The sequence below is a fragment of the Orycteropus afer genome, unplaced genomic scaffold (assembly GCF_000298275.1).
Source record: "Orycteropus afer afer isolate SDZICR_OR568_19922 unplaced genomic scaffold, OryAfe1.0 scaffold00517, whole genome shotgun sequence".
NCBI lineage: Eukaryota > Metazoa > Chordata > Mammalia > Tubulidentata > Orycteropodidae > Orycteropus > Orycteropus afer.
The window spans coordinates 637408-652030 of record NW_006922104.1 but is presented as its reverse complement, the minus strand read 5'-3'; the positions used below and the strand labels follow the sequence as shown (position 1 = coordinate 652030).

At 39.2% G+C, this 14623-nt stretch overlaps 1 protein-coding gene across 1 annotated transcript in view; it reads right to left on the bottom strand.

The window, feature by feature from the left end:
* EFHC2 (EF-hand domain containing 2) overlaps nt 1–14623 on the bottom strand; it is a 233751-nt gene that overhangs the window by 128073 nt on the left and 91055 nt on the right. Inside the window, exons 4-7 of the mRNA XM_007955608.1 lie at nt 13313–13536; nt 9880–10131; nt 6342–6455; nt 5801–5939 (exon numbers count right to left, since the gene is read on the bottom strand). Of these exons, the coding sequence (XP_007953799.1) occupies nt 5801–5939; nt 6342–6455; nt 9880–10131; nt 13313–13536 (729 nt within the window). The remainder of the gene's footprint in view (nt 1–5800; nt 5940–6341; nt 6456–9879; nt 10132–13312; nt 13537–14623) is intronic.

Sequence of the window (14623 nt, the reverse complement as noted above, 5' to 3'; positions counted from 1 at the left end):
TGCCCAACCTTCCTTCCGAGGAGTGGCTGGTGGGTTTGAACCGCCAGCCTTCTGGTGAGCAGTCAAGTGCTTTAGCCACTATGCTACCAGAGCTCCTTATAGTGTCTATTAAATAGGATGTTACATGTTATGGGAAATATAAAAGGTCAGTGTGACTATGAAAAGCATTATAATTATGTAATTACGTAATTTTCTCTTTAAGTGCATAAGGTTCTCCTTTAAAGGTACAATCTGCTTTTTTGTTATTGTTTTGAGTGAGCAAAAGAAGTAAACAGAAAGAAATTAAGCAGTGGGTCTCAATTTACATGGACCACAGGGCATTTAAAACTGATCTATTTAACCAGAGATGGGCTAGATTTGGCATGCAGCAGTGAATTCACACTTCCTCTGCAAGCTCCCTGTAAAACCCATTAGGAGACAAGCAATGTATAGTGTCTCTCCAGCACTACATTCATTTTCCTAAATACAACTTTGACAGTTTCAAAATCAAGCTGACTGGACAAATATTAAACAAATGTTTCATTTTAGGTTGAAAAGACCAGATCATGCTATTTTGGAACCTTCGCCGTATCCTTTATATTAACATAATCTTTCAGCAGGAAACAAATAAATGATTTAAAAAAAAAAATTCAAACTCACTGCCATCATGTCAGATCCTATGCATAGTGACCCCTTCTTTGGTTTCCCAGGCAGTATCTCTACAGAAGTAGATTGCCCAACCAGTGACACATAATTATATTTTTTTTTTCAAATTTTCAAGTCTACACTGAAGACTTGTTCATTATAAACAAGGATCTACATTCATTAAAGGCCAAATTCTCTTCCCTAACCCTTCAATGCATGATGCATCCAGCTGTTTCACTAGTAGCAGTTTCTCTGATGTCTGCACATTCCTGGTTGCCTCTTGTCCATAGTACCCAAAGCAAATATGCCTGACTGTGCTAACTAAAGAGGACTGATTTTACAAAATAAATTAAGAAGAGGTCACCAATTTGGCTCCTGTAGGGCCCCAAATCTTGAGTAATCTGGTATGCAAATACAGGGAACAAATTCTCTTATGAATATAAGAATTAAATTAAAAGTTCTTTTTATTGAAAGCTCTAATGTACCTTCCCCTATAATATAAATATTCCCAGGAGGCCAGGAAGACTACATAATGGGGACTCCAAGGCACATAAGTTTGGCCTCATCTCATTCGGGAAACTAAGCACCTTGTCTTGTAAGCTGTGCTTGCTTCTGGGTTTATCTCATCTCCCGGGAAATTGTGCTTATATGAATGTAGTACACCAAGGTTCAGAGGGAAGTTATAGGACTAAGAACCTCCTACCTCACCTAGCTCAGTGGCCCAACCAAAGTACAAGAAAACTATATATCAACATCTTCTCTAAACACAGATGCAAAAATCCTGAACAAAATATTAGCAAACTAAATTCAACAATATATAAAGGAAAAATATATCATGACCAAGTAGGGTTTATTCCAGATATGCATGGCTGTTTCAATATCCAACAATCAGCTACTGTGTAAAATACAGAGATGGAATTAATGTCACTGAAGGGAACACTTCAAAATGGTTGTGATGCAGTGAATTAGTGATTACAGTCCTTCCAACTATGGTCTTTATGACTTCCACCAGATGACTCGGTGGAACTATGCAAATGTGAGGTGCTTGTGGCCTAGCAGATTGGATAGCATGCTAATAATGTAAGTAAGGTGCATGGCATCCTTGTGGGGTGGGATCATGCAAATAAGGTGTATGGAACCCTAACGTGGGGATTGGTTAGTTTTGCCTTCCTGCCAGGCTTAAAATGACCCATCCCAGAGGCAGAAAAGGGAAATCTCACTACCATCAAGAAAGAAGAGCCAGGAGTGAAGCTTGTCCTTTGGACCCATGATCCCTGTTCTGAACCTCCTTAACTCAGGAGATGGAGAAAGCTGTAGAACTTTGCTGAGATGACAAGATACAGTGAGAGGCAGCAATAGGGAAACAGCAGCAGGAGACCCAACAGAAGACCTGGCAGAAGAACCTCCTTCCAGGGCTTGAAAAGCTGTACTGATTGAAGAATTGTATCCTGAGTCATTTCTGATCCTGAATTGTAACTTGTTATTTCCCTAATAAACCCCATAATCATGAGTATTGGCTGTGGGTTCTGTGAGGCCATTGCAATGAATTATCAAACCCAGCAGAGGAGTAGAGACTGCTGTGAGAGGCACAGTTGGTGCCAGAATTGGTAAAAAGGTTGGAGGGTGGAGGCATGTCTGACCTTCACCTAACAGGAATCAGCCTTGGACTGTTGATACAGATAATGATCCTCCTCCTATCCTGTGAAGTTAGAAAAGGTCAGATGTCTCTCCCATGTCATTTTTACAATGATTAAAATGGAAATTTTTTTGTTACATATATTTAACCACAATAAAATCAACCAGTGTAATCCAGCATATTAACAGCATAAAAAAAAATGACATGGCATGATATCAATTGATTCAGAAAAGGCATTTGACAAAATCCAACATTCACTCATTATAAAAACCTCAGTAGTAGCAATAAAAGGGAACTTCCTCAACCTGAAAAATGGCATCTATTAAAAACCTACAACTAACATACATAATGGTGAAAGACTGAAGGATGTGCCCCTAAGGTTAGGGACAAGACAGGCGTGTCTGTTATCACCACTCATATTCAACATCACATTATAAGTCTTAGCCAATAAAACAAGGCAACAAAAAGAAATGAAAGGCATATTATTGGAAAGGAAAAACAAAACTGTCCCTATTTACAGATGGCATGATAGTCTTCTAGAAAATTCCAAGTAATTTACAGGAAAAAATAAAAACCTCCTAGAACTAAGAGAATCTAGCAAGATTATAAGATACAAAGTCAACACATAAAAAGCAACTGTATTTCTAGACACTTGTAATGAATCCTGGAAATCATTTTTTTTTTCTGTGATTGGGAGCTCTATTTGACTGCTAACCAGAAGGCTGGCAGTTCAGACCCACCAGCCACTCCTCGGAAGGAAGGTTGGGCAATCTACTTCTGTAGTGATACTACCTTGGAAACCCAAGGAGGGGTTGCTATGAGTCAGATCCGACTCCACAGCAGTGAGTTTGATTTTGGTTTGGTTTGAATGAAAGTTTCAGCAAATTCATTTTCCATTCAATAATTCCTACACATCTTGTTTTGTGACATTCATTGCAGTTCCTACAATGTAGCAGCACTCTCCTCACTTCCTCCTTTACAATTTCTTTGTCCTTCTTTCCTAGCTCTTCCTGCCTCCTGAGCTTTTTATTTTTCTGCCTCCTGGACAAATGCTGCCCTTTTGATCTCTTATGGTTGACTATTCTAAGGAGTGTATATCTTCCTGGTATTACTGTTCACCTTAATAGGCCTGTGTATTGTTTGGCTGAAAGTTGACCCACTGGGGTGAGTTCAGTTCCAGACTTGAAGGGTGTCTAAGGGCCAGAGTTGTGGGGGTTCTACCCACCTCTTTCAGATCAGTAATCTTGGTCTTTTTTTATGATTTTGAGTTTTGTACCATACTCTTCCCCCACACTATCCAGGATCTCCTATTGTGATCCCTTTCAGAGCATTCCACAGTGATAGCTGTGTACCATCTAGTTGTGGTTTCATGGTCATGGAGCCTGGGGTTCACATGGTCCACTAGTTCACTGGACTAATTGGGAAATAACAATTTTTAAAACAATACCACTTACAATATCTCAAAAAAAAAAAAAAAACCTTGAAGGTATAAATCTAACAAAACATTTGTGGGATCTACATGCTGAAACTAACAAAACTCTGATGAATCAAATCAAAAAAGACCTACATAAACAGACATACCATGTTCTTGGATTAGAAGCCTCAGTATAGTAAATATGTCATTTCTCCCAAAATTGCTCTATAAATCTATAGAAATGAATCCCACTTCCCAGGTATCTACCCTACAAAATGAAAACATCTATCCACTCAAAAACATATACAAAAATGTTTATAGTAGTTCTATTCACAACTCAAATATCCTTCAATGAGTGAATAGATTAAAAAACTGTGGCTCATCCAAACAATGGAATACTACTCAGCACGAAAAGGAACAAACTATTAACATATGCAACAACTTGGATAAATCTCAAAGGCATTTTGTTGTGTTTAAAAAAATTTTTTTTAAAAAAAGCCAGTCTCAAAAGGTTACATTTATATGACAATCTAGAAAAGTAAAATTACAGTGATGGAGAATATTAAATCAAGGAGGGTATGACTATAAGGCATAGCATGAGAGGTTTTTCTGATAATAAAACTATTTTTTATGATTCCAATTATGGTTACACAAATCTATAAATGTGTTAAAATTCAAAGAACTGTACTCTTTAAAAAAAGTCAACTTTTACTGTATGTTGATTTAAAAATAACATCAAAATACATTTTTAAAAATGAGTCCTAATGAACTTGACTTAACCTGAAACAAGTTGTTTTGAATTAGACCTTAAGGCATTTGACTGCTAACCAGAAGGTTGGCGGTCCAAACCCACCAGCCACTCCTTGAAAGGAAGACAGGGCAATCTACTTCCGTAAAGATTTACCACCCTGGAAACTCAAAGGGGGTCGCTATGAGTCAGAACTGACTCAATGACAGTGAGGTTTTTTTTTTTTTAATAATAACCACACAACTGCCAAATCTTTCCTCCCTCCAATTTATTCTTTATAGATAAAACCAGAGGAGTGGGGGGACTTAATTGTTTAGCTGCACTGTAATTTTTTTTCTATGTATCAGACATGAACAAAAACTTCCAATGTACTAATAAAAATAAATGTTTGCAAAAATGTTCAAATCTATTAATACTTACTTGAGAACAATGTTGTTCTTGTTAGGTGTTATCAAGTCAGTTCTGCCTCACAGTGACCCTCTATACAACAGAATAAAACAGTGCCCAATCCTGCACCATCCTCACAATCCTTGCTATGTTTGAACCCAGTGTTGCAGCCCCTGTGTCAATTCTTCTCATTGAGGGTCTTCCTCATTTTTTGCTGATCTTCTCCTTTCCCAGGCATGATATCCTTCTCCTTAGACTGGTCCCCCCTGATAACATGTCCAAAGTACATGAAATGAAGTCTCATCATCCTTACTTCGAAGGAGCATTCTGGCTGTACTTCTTCTAAAACAGATTAGTTCATTCTTCTGGTAGTCCATGGAATATCCAATACTCTTTGCCAACACCATAATTCAAAGCAACATTTTTTTTTCAGTCTTCCTTATTCACTGCTGTTGGTTTTCATTCTGAGCTAAGTTAACATGACCTGAATGGAATTGATATCTAAGAGGAGAGAAGCTGGACATCTGGTTGAGCACAGCAAACTGGCTCACTGATTTCTCTTAGAACTTAACTAAGTATACCCATTGTGATAAGCCAGAGTTAAATGAAAAAAAAAAAAAAACAACAGCATTTAGCTTTCCATCTCAACTGACCAACCAAAATATTTATCCCATATTGTAGTGAGGCAGAGGATGGCAAAATATAAGCCTCTGGCATTAGGCAGATTTAAGTTTAAATCTTAGATCACCCTTTTCTAGCTGCATGACCCTAGGCAAGTTAGCCCTTTATAAGCCTCAGCTGCCTCATCCTTAAAAGGGAGCTATGAACCTACCCTTACAGAACTGTTGTTAGGAACAAATTAGACAATAAATGCTCAAGAAACAATAGTCATCACGAGCTTAGCATTTTAAACTCAAGGAAAAATTCTTAACTAGGGAAAAAAGATTCAGTTTTTAAATGTTATTTTCTAGTTGATATTTGTACCACTTACCAATTCCATATTTATTCTTATAATAACACCTCGTAAAATCGTCACAGTCACAAAGGAGCACTTTTCTTCCCCACACGTTGATGGTGGCTCCTACAGCCAGGTCACTATCTTTGTAAAATTCCTGGTCGTCTTTTCCTAGCTGAAAAACACACACACACACACACACACAAAGGAACACAGTATTGACACCACAGATCCTGCAAGAAACAAGATGCCCTTTCCCAAAGGGAAAAAGAAATTAACAAAAAACCCTCAATTACACATCATTTGTAACTAAAATCTTTGAAATCAAGTCAAAAAGCAATCAATGCTAATATTTTAAATTTTTGTTTGTAATGTAGTATTTGCAAATAGCAATGCAACGCATATACTATGAATGCATTTAAGCATGTTTATTCAATGATGAATAGTACAACGCATATTTTTTTCATAGATTCCATTCACAATCAATCTCACAAGACAAGAATATGTACCCTCATCTCACAGTTCAGATTCCAAAGAAGTAACAATGAGAATAGTAATAAAATGTGAGATCCCTCACCTTGCATTGATCCAACAGATAGCCATGCACTCGGCTCACTGCGTAGCCCCCATACACGTTGAGAACTGTCTGATCTGTTATCTCACCTGGTTGAAAGACTCCAGGTGGGCCATGCTGGAAGACAAAATCAAAACAACATGTGATAGATGGCCTTTAACCACAAAGATGGAACTGTTGAAGGGCTCAAGCAGAAAATGTGTGTTGCGTGGCTTTTCTCTGTCACATCCACCTTTCCCTATGCTTCTACACCTCCTGTAAGCCAAGTCTGCACTCCAACCATCAGGCCTTGATGAAGTCCCATCTTTACCCCTGGTCCTTCCCATCCTACTGGCCTGTCCCCAACCCAAACCTCAACAGCACCTCCCACAGGGCTAAGCCACTTTTCTCTCACTGCTATCGAGTCAGATCCGACTCACAGCGACCCCTCCTTGGGTTTCCTAGGTGGTATCACCAAGGAAGTAGATTGCCAAACCTTCCTTCTGAGGAGTGGCTGGCGGGTTTGAATTGTCAGCCTTCTGGTTCTCTAATTGCTTCATCAGAAGTCATCCTTTCTCTTCACTGAATGAACAACTCATTTCTTTCCTTTTTCCTGCTTAGCCCCCTGCCTAACCCTGAGTTCAGCAAGTACTTGCTGGCTGAGAGAGGCAGCATTGTGAGGGGGGAAAGAGCAGTAGACTGTCAGTCTTTCACAGAAACTGTAGCCTGGAGCAAATCCCTCATGCCTTGGAGGGGATCCAAGCAGTTGTGTGAGCTGCAGGAAATATCTTAATTAACTTCCATGAATTGGTAGCATCAGTTTATTACATCCAGATGAGTGATCTGAATCAACCCTGATACATGTGGCATAAAATGTAAGTTTAAATGTGTACATTGTATGGTGCATGTAGTGTAAATCAGTCACAGAAGGTAGAACAGTAAACTTGGATGCAAGTCCTCTCTTCACTACTAATAACTACATGATTTGGGCCAAGTATTTATCTTCCCGGAATGTCAGTTTCTTCATCTGTTTAACTGCAACAATAGTACTTATTCATTCCTTTCTCAAAGGATGTTGTGAGTGTCAAGGCAACACCCACTCCTATTGTATCTCTTTTCCAGGAGAATCTAAGCTTCATGAAGTAGAATGTAACCCCAGAGCTGGCACACAGTTGGCACTCAATAAATATTTGTTGAATGAATAAATAAAATGAAGCAATTTATGTGAAGGCACACTGAAAATGTCAGGTGTGTCATTATTATTTTATATTTAGCCTCTTTTTCAAAGCCAATCTTTAAAAAGGTTTTCCTGGCACCTCCTGGCCACCTGCTGTGCATTTCCCAGAGCCCCCTCTGGGACAAATACTGCCTCTCTCCACCCCCCAAGCAACACAGCAGGACTTCTGGCAGTGGGCTCAGAGAATCTGGGAGAGCCTCCTGTGAGGACCAAATGGCCAGCAGTTGTTTGCATCAGAAACGAGTGTGACAATAACCTTTTCAATAGCAGTTAAGAATTAAGTTAAAAAAAAAAGATGCTATCCACAGAACTAAAACATAACATATAACTGTGAATATATTTTTATGTTTCCTTTACAGATGTTTATAGGTCTTTATATAGTGTTTTTAGGAGCTCTGGTGACATAGTGCCTAAGGCATTTGACTGCTAACCAGAAGGCTGGTGGTTCAAACCCACCAGCTACTCCTCAGCAGGAAGATTGGGCAATCTATTTCAGTAGAGATACGGTCTTAGAAACCCAAGGAGGGGTTGCTATGAGCCAGGACTGACGACAGCAGTGAGTTCATATAGCGTTTTTAAACTATGCTACCTCATTCAGTCCTTACAATTAGCTCAGGAGGAGGGCATTTTAGAGATGGGGAAACAAGCTCAGAGAGGTTAACTGGCTTGATCAAGTTCACATAGCTATTAAGTGGCAGACCTATAATTCTAACCCAGGTCTTCTGTCTTTGTGCCATTTCTGCTACATCCAATTTACATTAACTTGCAAACAGCTGTAAATATTTGCAGAAATCAATCCACAAATTATTTTTAATATTTAGTAAATAAAATACAAAACTCTATCATTGCTTTTAGCCAGTGGCTAGTTGGTGATTGGTTGCTACACTCAGAAGTCACTCCTATGTGTATGGCTGTGTATACTGTGTATGTGGGTACATGGGTGCATATGAATATGTGTGTGTGTGTGTGTGTGTGTGTACAATCAGCTCTCTGCATCCATGAGTTCTGCATCAGCAGATTCAACCAACTGTGGATCAAAAATATTTAGGGAAAAAAAAAAGCAATTAAGTGGTCAAAGCAATCCCTCAAAGTCTAAGAAGGACCATAAAGTGCTATTTACATAGCACTCACATTGTATTAGGAGCTCTGGTAGTGTAATGCCTAAGGCATTTGACTGCCAACCAGAAGGCTGGCGGTTCAAACCCACCAGCCACTCCTCGGAAGGAAGGTTGGGCAATCTACTTCCATAAATACTGTCTTGGAAAACCAAGGAGGGGTCGCTATGACTCGGGTCCAACTCGATGGCACATAAAAACAACACCACCGCATTGTATTAGATATTTTAAGTAGACTCTAGAGATGATTTGAAGTATACAGGAGGATGTGGGTAGGTTATACACAAAAACTACACCATTTATAAAATGGACTTGAGCTTCTGTGGATTTTGGTATCCACAGGGGGTCCTGGAACCAATCCCTCAGAGATAATGAAGCATGACTGTATGTATATGTGAGTTCACAATACTGATCAACACATTAGATCTCTTCAGTAGGCTGCAGGAGCCAAAGGTCAGTGCCTCAACCCAAGGTCATAAGCAATTCTTTCACTAGCGATGTATTTACCTTCGTAAGACTGATTGTAAACTCAATGATGAGTAGGTATTTTCTCTTGCATTTGACTACTTCCTTTACTTGCCTTAAGCCCAGAATGTTCCAACTCCAATTTGTCACATCCTCTGTAGTACTTTCATAGATTTATACTGATGATTAAAAAAAAAAGGGGGGGGGGGAAGCTTTGGTAGCGTAGTGCCTAAGGCACTTGACTGCTAACCAGAAGGCTGCACGATTCAAACCCACCAGCCATTCCTCGGAAGGAAGGTTGGGCAATCTACTTCCGTAGTAATACCACCTCAGAAACCCAAGGGGGGGTCGCTATGAGTCGGGTCCGACTCGACGGCACATAACAACAACAACAACCAAAAAAAAACAGTTACCATCAAATCAATTCTGGTTCATGGCAACCTCACAAGGGCAGCACAGAACTGTGTTCCATATGGTTTTCAAGGCTGTGTGATCTTTTGGAAGCAAATCACCAAGCCTTTCTTCTGAGGTGCCTCTGACTGAGTTCAAACCATGAACCTTTCAGCCAGTGGTTGAGCACTTAACTGTATGCACTACCCAGACACAAAATAAAAGTTTTCTAAATACTTGAATTAACATATAGAAACTGCTATTACAAATTCTTAACACATGATATTCCACACAGTGACTTAAGTCTTTCAGCCCACAAGCAAACTTGGTAAGTGGCTCTTTGTCCACTGTTCACCTTGGGTAGCTTTCTCCTCTGAAGGCACAATGGCGTATCACTGCGGCCTGAGTTGGGTGGCAGCAATTCCTTGATTTCAATGGTATCATCAGACAAATAGTAATACAAGACGAGTTCTCTACGTTCCCCAAATTCCGAGGCTGTGTCATCCCACAGGCAAAAGAAACGTAAAACCTGCCTATCATAGTCAAGGAACTGTTTCCGGGTGTCGAAGGAGTGATAGGGACGTAAGGGCTTCATGCGATCTTTCATCTGCAAATGGAGAAAAGGTAAATAAGAATTCAAGGTTTTGCATAATCATTTCTGGGATGCAACCAATCAAATGACATAAAGATATCTTTTCTATAGACTATTCTGTGATATTTTAAAAAATTTCAACTCACTATGACATACATGGGAGTGCTGGTGGCTTAGTGCCTAAGGCATTTGACTGCTAACCAGAAAGCTGGCGGTTCAAATCCACCAACCACTTCTCTGAAGGAAGGTAAGGCAATCTACTTCCATAGTGATACTGCCTTGAACACCCAAGGAGGGGTCGCTATGAGTCAGGTCCAATTCGAGGGCAGTGAGTTTGTTTATTTTTTTCGTTATGACATACATGTGTATGAACATATAACCAGCTTTAATTATAAAAATACAGACAAGCCAGTATTAAGAAGCTTTTTATATTAATCATTATTTTAGTATACTATAAAATGCAAACACAACGCAAGGCACTGTTGTTGAGTCAGATCCGACTTAGGTACTAAGCCACCAGAGCTCCTTTTAGTATACTATACATCTGCAATATTTTTGAAAACTGACTTTTCCCAGGTGAAGACTTAAAAGTCTCATTTAGGAACAGGCAAAACTAATCTATGGTGATAGAAATTAGAATAGTAATGGCCTCTAGACAGAGGATTAACTGGAAAGGGTGACAAGTGAACTTTCTATGAGTGATGGAAATATTCTGTATCTTATTTTTCATGTTGGTTACTCAGTTGTTTACATTTGTCAAGCCATTGGCCACTTAAGATCTGTGCATTTGACTCTATTATATTTCAACCCAAAACATCATTTGTATTTTCTCTGCAAATTTCTATCTATATGTCCTTCTTATGCAAAGGTTTTCATGAAGGCAAAAGGGAAGGAATTTATTTAAGGTTTTATTATGCTCAAAAACTTGAGCCATTGAGGATATGAAAGCTCAATGTAAACATGAGTAGAGCAAATGGAGACCTTCTGGCTCAGCACAGAACTACTGTCTGGGTTTCATCCTCTGCCCCAGGAATCAGTAGCTTGGCAGTCTACATGGCTCTGCATATTCTCAGTCCCCATTCTATCTGACTGTAGCTAAGTAAGATCATTATATAAGGAAGTATTCGTTGGAAAGGGAGATAAGATGTATACTGCCAATTTTGGTTACCCAATCTTACTGGTAAATTCTTGAAATTTAGGTTCAGTCTTACCCAAAAGCAAAGGAGAGACCAAGTCTCTTCAGTCTTATCCTGGGTATTAAAATTAAATTCTAGGCCCTCTACTTCCATTGATTGAAAAATATTTCTTTGGCATTATAAGGCTCTACAAAATACATTATTGATTATATACCAGTGGAGCTCTTTTCAGTTTAAATGAAATTGCTTAATTTTAACTTTACATTTCAAGGCAGCAAACACTGGAGAAGTAAATGCACAAAAGTCAATATAAAAGCCTCCCATTAAACTCCTAATTTTCCACATATTTCTATATTTGTTGAAGGGTTTTCTCCTGGAGGGAATAAATGCTAAAATGATTCTGCCAATCTGAAAAGAAATTGTTTAAAACGTTTCTTGACTGTTGTTGGGACTTATTCTTAATTCCCAGCACAAAACAGAATGTTTTTTTTCTTAGAAATGTATGAAATAACACTGCTTTGTGTATTTCATATAATGTATCATCATTCAAAATGACTATCATGTCATCCAACTGTTAATGAGTACAGCCATATGCAAAGGACTGTACTTCATATGGACTCATTTCTTTTAGGTTCTCTCTATTGGTTCTAAAGACTTTGTATTTATATAGACTTTTTCATCCAGGGTATTTGGAGGAAATATAAACAAATGCAAACGAAAAACCACCTTGCAAGCCAATACACATAGGTATAATGCCACAGGGATTTCATTTTAGATATTCCAGGATCAATAATACATATTTCTCAGTAAAGCTGTATGCCTAAAACATTAAAGAATAATTCTGCTGAGGCTAGAATAATAGGCAGCAGGAAAGAGATAATAGATGAATGATCCTAAATGCAGCTTTTAACAAGAGATCAAAGCAGAATCAAAGGAGAATTTTATTCCAGATTATCTCTCTTTCTGTAAGGAAATGAATCATGAAGTTTAAAAACAATAAAAATCAAACAAAACTAATCTATGGGATTGGAATGTGAACAGTGGTTGCTCTGAGGTGGGGAGAGGAACTCTCTGAAAGAGGTACAAAGGAACTTTCTGTTTCTTGATTTCGCCGTGGGTTACATGGATGCATGCATTTTTTTAAGACTTATCCAATTGTACACTTAATTTCTGTGCACTTTACTATATGTAATCATGCTTTAATAAAAAGATAGGAGGGAAACAAAAGACAATAATGTAAAATCAGGGTAAGAATCAAGAGATTTGAGTTCAAGTGCCAGCAAGGAGACTGAATAACTGTGTGAGTTTTCACATGACATTTTACCTTTCCAGTGTTCAGATTCTTTTTCTGTAACATAAAATTTGGGCTAAGGGATCATTGAAAACCTTTCAAAAGACAACACTAACATTAATGACACTGATTATTTCCTCTCTCCACTAACAGGTGTCAGACTTTGAAGACAAGCATCCTTTTATAATGGGGATATATCCGAATCATATCTTTCCTCATTCCTCCAGATTACCTCTGCATTTAATGCCACCATAAGAGAAGCTGGGAGTCCTAAGGAAGAAGGAAAAGGTATACCCAAAGACTGGTTCAGTAAATTAGTTATAAGACACAAAGATTTTCCAGAGTTGGGAGGTATGCAACTAACATGGAAAGAGACAAGCCAGGTAAGTGTTGGCTCAACTCTGATACTGTCAGAGATCACAAAGCCTATCTAGAGCTCCTAGAGATTGTCCCATCTCAGTGGTTCATGGAAGACTCCTACTGCCTGGAAGGAAGAATCTCCATGAGGGGGAAGGTTGTGGGGAAATAGAGGAGTTGGAGGGAGGCGCGGCACGAAAGAGTAAGGAAGGCAGAGGGAGAATGAGGAGTCCTTCCTGCTCCAAGGCTGACATCCACTCTTACCTCCAGCCCAAAGGAGAACAGGACAGAGAGTAACTATGGCCCCAAAAGCTCTTTCACACCTGCCTCAGAAGCACCAATACCCTTTCCTGACTCTCCAAAAGGATTCTCATTCTGAAGGTTAGAACTCACAAATGTATTAGGTTCTTACCTCTTTCCGAAATTTCATATAAGGGTCTTCTGGGCACTTCCCTGGTAGGTTTAATTTGACTCCTATTTTCCTCAAAAAGTTTTTTGTGAATGTATCACAGTCATAAATCTTGAACGTCCGGCCATAAAAGACAATGTCTATGTTGATATTGAAATGATACGCAGTGTAAAACTGATCATCATCAGGAGGTGGGAGACAAATCCGATGACGCCGGATAGAAATTCCTATGGCATGAAATAGAATAAAATTGTTTCATTAGGCAACTACCAAGAGGTTACAATACATCCCCTAAACAATCCTGAATGCTCTTCTCCTGCAGAGAAGTGGGCAGAGCGCTGGCTCATTCTTAGAGGCAGCAGTAGTACAGTTAAACTAGAAGGGGCCAGAGGGAGCATAGGCATTGAGATGTCTAACAACCCTGCACATTATTAGAGATGTCTATGTGATATTAGGGAAGTACAGATAGGGAAAGGGGAGGATAAGCAAACTGACCCAATGAGCTGGATGCTGTTAGCAAGTCTTTTCCCAAAACAAGCATGCTTACTTTCAGCAACCAGCACTCAATGTCACCACACTAAACATAGTACTAAGTCCTCAAAGCAGATCACTCAAAGAAATGTATACTCCTGGCTCAAAAAAGCCAATAACCTTCAGTATGGTAGGTTCCAACACTGTGATTTACAGCTTTTAATAAGCATGAATGACTTCAGGCTGTTTTAAAGCCTCATGGAATCTTCTTTCCTCTACCAACTCTTGTTCTTCTTTCTCCCTTCATAGCCTCTGTCCATCTCCACTCACCACCCCTGCCAGCTGAGAGTTATCAGAGGCTTCATATGTTTAGCCTGTACTCTGGGTTTCATTCCATCTTCTCCTTCCAACCCTATGATTCCTGTTCACTTTGCCTCTGAGAATTTGGACTTAGGATCCCCAAGCATAACCAAAATGGTGGTTAGTCACTGGAGGTAAAAGAGTTCCCTGCTTTGATAAGTATCCCACACCTTATTAACCCAGTTACCCACATATTGCTGTAACCTGTTGCCAAGAATTGTATAAGGTCTGATGATGTTTCTACAAACGTATTTGTATATTCTGTAAGAATGTCCAGGTATGTAGTACAGCTGACAAGGCACAAGGTTGTGGTGACTCCTTGGCCATAGCCAGCTACCTGGAAGGAGTGAGTAGTTGGACCTGTGGGCTCAGGACCATGGTTACAGGGGACATCAAGCTCAATTCGCATAACATACTACACAAAATCATTGCTCCACATCCTACTTGGGCGAGTAGCAACTGGGATCTTAAAAGCTTGCAAGC